This window comes from Callorhinchus milii, unplaced genomic scaffold (assembly GCF_018977255.1).
Source record: "Callorhinchus milii isolate IMCB2004 unplaced genomic scaffold, IMCB_Cmil_1.0 Scaffold2, whole genome shotgun sequence".
Taxonomy (NCBI): Eukaryota; Metazoa; Chordata; class Chondrichthyes; order Chimaeriformes; family Callorhinchidae; genus Callorhinchus; species Callorhinchus milii.
In genome coordinates this window covers 73,520,663-73,526,489 of record NW_024704743.1, presented here as the reverse complement: position 1 = coordinate 73,526,489, position 5,827 = coordinate 73,520,663, and the positions used below count along the sequence as shown (strand labels likewise).

General features: G+C 40.5%; 1 protein-coding gene across 1 annotated transcript; it reads left to right on the top strand.

Moving 5' to 3' along the window:
* The first annotated feature begins 2,373 nt into the window (after positions 1-2,373).
* LOC103187065 (mitochondrial import inner membrane translocase subunit Tim10-B-like) lies at positions 2,374-2,640 on the top strand. The gene has a single exon (XM_007906405.2). The coding sequence runs from the start codon at positions 2,374-2,376 to the stop codon at positions 2,638-2,640; it is 267 nt and encodes an 88-aa protein (XP_007904596.1).
* Positions 2,641-5,827: the final 3,187 nt, after the last annotated feature.

The window sequence follows — 5,827 nt, the reverse complement described above, 5'->3', positions numbered from 1 at the left end:
ACTAGAAATCAAGATGGTCAACTTACAGGTCATCAGGTTGCTGACAATGTTACTTCCTGTGTACTGCATTGGTGAGACAGGTGATGTGTGCGTTTTGAATTTTTAGGGTAAGTAGATGTTAGGACCTGCACCGTCACCATGAACCTGAGTTACAGTGAAGCGTGTTATAATAGGGTTCTATTGTATTAAAGGTGAGCAATCAGAAAAGTACAATTAAGCTAAATACCTCAAGTGGAGAAAAACATGAGTGCTGGTGTAATGGGTTAAATGGCCTGTTTTTGTTCCATAAATTAACATGAATTCTAAACTGATGGTGTAAGTAGGGTCATTGGTATTGGCTAGTTTACACTGTGCCTTTTTGCCTGAGGCCAGCAACTGACACAATGGGAGTGCTGGGTGAGTGATAGCTCATGCCTGGCTTCTCTCAGGTCTGGTTACTTTGGCCAATAGTTATAAATACAGTTTTTAACAGGTCAGGATGAAGCTTAAATCTGATCTTCATGGTGGTGCTGCTGCAGTCAACCCTCATTACAACATGGGCTTAGAGACCCACTGTAAGTTTGTTTTATAATCCGTGCTATTTATCTTCTTTTTGTTAATGTCGCTTGCCAGGTATTTACCAAACACTGGAAGGTGATATGTAAATTGTGTCACTCTGCATGTTCCTGGAGTGTTAAAATCAAGACATCTGAGGCTGGCATGCTGGGGGAGCACTGCATGAGGTCATGTTATTTGGGTGAAATGTTAAAATGAGGTCCTGTCTGTTTGTCCAGGTGGCTTTGAAAGAACCTACGGGACCATTCAAAATGTAAAGGGAGTTTCTCTAGTGTCCTCATCAACAACGCTCCTTTTTAATAAAAAATTGGCCATTCACTTTGTGGCTGGTCATGGGACTTTATTGCGTGCAGTTTTGGCTGCTGCATTCGCCTATAAAATACACAGTCACTACATTATTCTGTGAAATGCATTGAGATATTTCAACATGGTGAAGCGCTATATCAAATGTAAAGATATAGTTTTCTTAGATCAGCTTCCAGTTATTGGCTTAACATAAAGTTGTTATTTGTGACTCTCTGTCACAGTAGTTTTACTCCAGAAAATACCTGTGGAAATCACTATGACTGCACTGCTAGCGGATGTTGCCAGTGTCCTAATCTGTTATGTCATTGGGACTTTCCAGACTTTTCTGCAGGGACTTCTTAGAGAGTCAGGAATGAACTACTTTGATGTGTGATTCTGAATTAAAGAGGTAATTGAAGCATTGTCAGGCATTCCACTGGATTCATCTGAGCAGCTGAGTGGCAACTGTAGCCAGAGTGTCTCTGCCAAGTTGTTCCAGTGAACCCTGGAATCAAGTGTCTGAGGCAGGTTCAGTTGGTAGCACTGTCATCTTTGAGTCAGAAGGTTGGGGGATCAAGCCCCACATTGAGACTTGGAACTCATATAGTCTAAGATGAAACTGCAATGCAGTTCTGTGGTATGCTGAATTGTTGGAGGTGCCGTCCTTCGGGTGAGATGTGAAACCAAGCCTCCATTTGCCTGTTCAGGCCAGGATTTCTTTATTATTATTAATACTAATATTTTCTTATAGATATCATCATGGGTAGAAAAAGTACTATTTGACAGCTGGGTTTAGATTTTTGCTGTGTGCTGTTTTTTTTTCTTTGATTGGCCCAGAGGGTGTAATGTAACTTGGGTGAAAACTTGGGTAACTTGTGGTCAGTTTAATTTAACTGTGTTTGCACAGGTTTCGAAAGGTCTCTCTGTGAAGTTAATAAACAGAGGTGGTAATTGAATTGCTGGCTTTGATTGTGCACAAGTGACCCTGTATTTTAGTCACAAAGAATGCCAGACTGCAAAATGTATTAAAATAAAAATCAATGTATTGAGTTGTGCACTGCTAATGCTCTATGTTTTGATGGGTGGTCTCCCATTTGTCCCTTTGCATGTGTGACCTTCTCCCTGTATATTCTGACATTGGCTCTCGCTCGTTCGGTCTCCTGCTCTTTCAGGGGATTTGTGATTGCAATTCAGGGACAGACACAGAGCGATCTTGGACACCATAGGAGTATCAGGCATTCCGTTTCACCCAACGCACCAATTCCGGACTCCAAATCACTTTCCTTCACCGCTTCGGCCAACCCAACCGGTTAACTCCCAAAACTCAAAATAACGAAACTCAACCAATTGAAGGACAAGACGGAGCCAGGGTGATTCCCACTCTCCCCACCAGATCTGGGGTCAGCCGGAAGGATGTGACAGACAATATCGCTCTCATACGGCAACTGAATAATATCGCTCTCCTATGGGAACCAAAACAGTCAATGGACTCTCTCTACAAGAACTCTACAAAGTCAAACCAACCAAGCAGTGATGGATCCTTTGAAATCTCAACAGTTTATGGCGGAGTTGGAGGTTGAAATGATGGCTGACATGTATAACAGGATGATGGGAGCGTGTCACAGCGTGTCTCCCCACTACAAGGTGCCAGAGTTATCTAAGGGGGAGGCTGTTTGCCTCAATCGCTGTGTCTCCAAATACCATGTTGTCCACGAGAGAATGGGGTGGAAACTAACGGAGCTTTCACTGCAGGATGAAGAACTACTGAAACGTGTCCAGCAAGGGGGCGGGGGATACTAACACTCCCCCCTCAAAACCTTCCCCCCTTTCCCCGAGACCTCCCCCAATTCTCTCCTGCTTTCTCCAACTCTCTCCCCCTTTTCACAACCCTCTCCTCATGTGGAGTCCTGTAGCATAGTAGTTAGATTGCTCACCTCACAAGCGAGAGGACCTGGATTCAATTTCCGGGCGGTTCAGGATGAAACCTTACTTTCCTTACTTCACACATACACCTCTGTTTACCTAGCAGTAAGTAGGAAGCTGCTTGTTAGTCGATTGGGTAATAATCCCTCTAAAATAATAATAATTTTGTAACTCAATTCATGACTCTTTATGGGACGTCGTTGTGTGCAATTGGCTGCCACATTTTGCCCACACAACACAGTCACTGCACTTTGCAGTATATTCTGTGAAGTGCTTTGAGACGTCTCGAATACATGATATAGCGCTATATCAAATGCAAGCATTATTATTATTATTTGTGAAGCGCTTTGAGACATCTCAGTGACTTAATAATACATTATATCAAATGCAAGGATTACTATCATTATTATTGGCAGTCTCATGCTTTCTGGTCAGAAGGTGGAGGATGGGGGGGGGGTTCAAGCTCACATCTTAATTATCTTAATTATTAATTAATTATCACATCTTAATTATCAAATTAATTCATAACACATATTAATTATTAATAATTGTGATAAGCCATTATATCAAATTATATCATTATTATATCATTATTATATTAAATTATATCATTATATCAAATGCAAGGATTGTTATTATTTATTATGTCAGGACTAGAACTCATATTCATAGGCACTTGAAGTGCCAAATTGTTGGAGATGCTCTCTTACTTTTTTGTGCTCTAGTCATTTTCGGAACACAGAGTTATCTCGGACCGACTGAATAACTCAGATTATCACTCCCCACCCCTTTGTGAATGTCACAAAATAGCCTTGATATTACCTTTCTATTATCACTGCTAAAGATGAAATGATATTGAGCAGCAATAAGTGGACAGAAGTTTATGTCCAGTACTAAAGGAAAGAGAAGAAAGCTACAATTCCCACATACTGTATGTACATTTAAACGATACATAATAGAAAGAAACGCTGTCTGACTGAACTCAAAGGTCAGTTTGAAGAGTTTTAGCTCTGAAAATAAATCTGCTAACTTGTGAAACATAAGATTGTGTAAATTATTAGCAAGGAATAAGTGTTGCAAAAGGTGCTCTTTTTGACAACAACAATTTGCTTTTATATTGGACCTTTACAGTAGCCTCCCAGACCACTGAGGGTAGTTTTTACAGTAGTTACAAAGAATGTTGTCTGGAGTCACTATTTAATCAATGTGTGTAGTGATGTTAAGGTTACCTACTTCTTGAACTTAATTTAGGGCAGAGTCCTAAAGAATGTACAGACAGTGAATTTGCTTCCGAAAACCTACCGTTACTGTGACTTAGGTTCAACAAGCAGAGAGAAGGGTGGTTTTGCAAAGAGTTAAATGAGGATTTCACATGTTATGTGCCGACCAATTATGCCATATTCACGCCAGTGAAGGTGACCGCAGATACCACCTTCTGTGCCACTCAGACCCCAGCTGGTGTCACAACAGGCGGCAATCAAGCATTAACTAGAAGGTGCATCTTGCAGGTCACTACTGCTTTGCTCATGAGATTGATGTATTTGCTTCTCATGAACTCTGTTATAGAAACAACTGAGGGAACAATAGAAATGTACATATAATGCACAATTCCTTTAAATCCTGGTACAATCAACTATTTTTATGTGATCTCAGTGACTGTCCTGCTGGTATATCATACCCACGTTGTCACTGTCTGACAATATTCATTGTAATAAAATGGGAACAGAAGTAGAACCTTCAGTTTTTCTGCTCTGCCATTAAGTTGGTGGCATCTCTCTAATTCTATTCACCTTTTCTTCATATTCCTTAATACCCTTGCTTATCAAGCATTATATCGTCCGTCCATCCGTCGGTCCGTTGGTCAGTCGGTCGGTCATTACTTTCACCTTTTATCACAAGATGTCAATCTGGCTCAGTTGTTAGTAATCTCTCCTCTGAGGCAGAAGGTTGTGGATTCAAACTCCACATTGGGACTTTGAGTTCATAATCTAGGCTGACACAGTGTATAGTACTGGGTGAACACTGCATTGCTGGAGATACTGTCCTTCGGGTGAGACATTAAACTGCGGTCCTATCTGCCTTTCCAGATGGATATTAAAGATCCATGCTCTATTAGAAAAGAGAAATTTCCCAGATAAAATTGGTCATTCACTTGATGGCTTTTTGTGAGACATGGCTGTGTGCAAATTGATTGCCCCATTCACAACCAAAATACATAGTTGCTATACTTTACAGTAAATCCTGTGAAGTGCTTCAAACCTTCCTCCTGATGTGAAAGGTACTATATCAAGTGCAAGGATTATTATCATAAATGTCTAAATCAACTCTGAATTTACAACCTTCTAAGGCAGTCTGTGTAGCGTTTGATAGTCTTCCTTCGGAATAAACTTCTTGACTGACAGTTGTTTAAGCATTGACTTCCTGACTCCGCTTTTTTATGTCTGTACGGGTGCATGGTCCATTGTTTACGTTTATGGTGCTTTGCTATTACAGGTGCGCAACTAGTTCAAAATTCACAATCAGTGCAACAGCAATATAATCAAGTTCACCAAACAACATGTCAGTTTGGTATAGTTATGATCCCATTAAATAGTGAAAGGTTATTCCCTCTGAGGTGAAATTGGAAACAAGGGGACATAAATTCAGGAATGTCATTGGAAAATTTAAAGTTAGAAGAAATTTTTTTCTGCAGAGTGAATATAGAATGCTTTTCCGCAAGTAACCTTTACACTGAGACCATAACCCCATTTAAAAGAGAAATGGATGAACATTGGAAAAATCAACAATATGAGCAGTTTGAGGAAAGAGCTGAAATTGGAATTAGTGAAGTTAGCTCCAGTGGACAAGTTAGCACCAACATAGGCATGATCAGCCAAATGGCTTCCTACTTACTCTTACCTCAGTAGAATCCCTCTCTCCCTCCTCAGTTGGTACAGATGGATGACCTCTCACCCCCCCACTGATATAACTTCTGTTCTTTGTCAACTACTTCTCTATTGATTCGACTTTCAATGGTTCAATACCTTTGAATTGGGAGGGCAGCTATAGTGGAATACATGGTCTT

Coding starts and splice junctions, on each gene's coding strand:
- LOC103187065 (XM_007906405.2), top strand. CDS start 2,374: ATGGATCCTTTGAAATCTCAACAGTTTATGGCGGAGTTGGAGGTTGAA.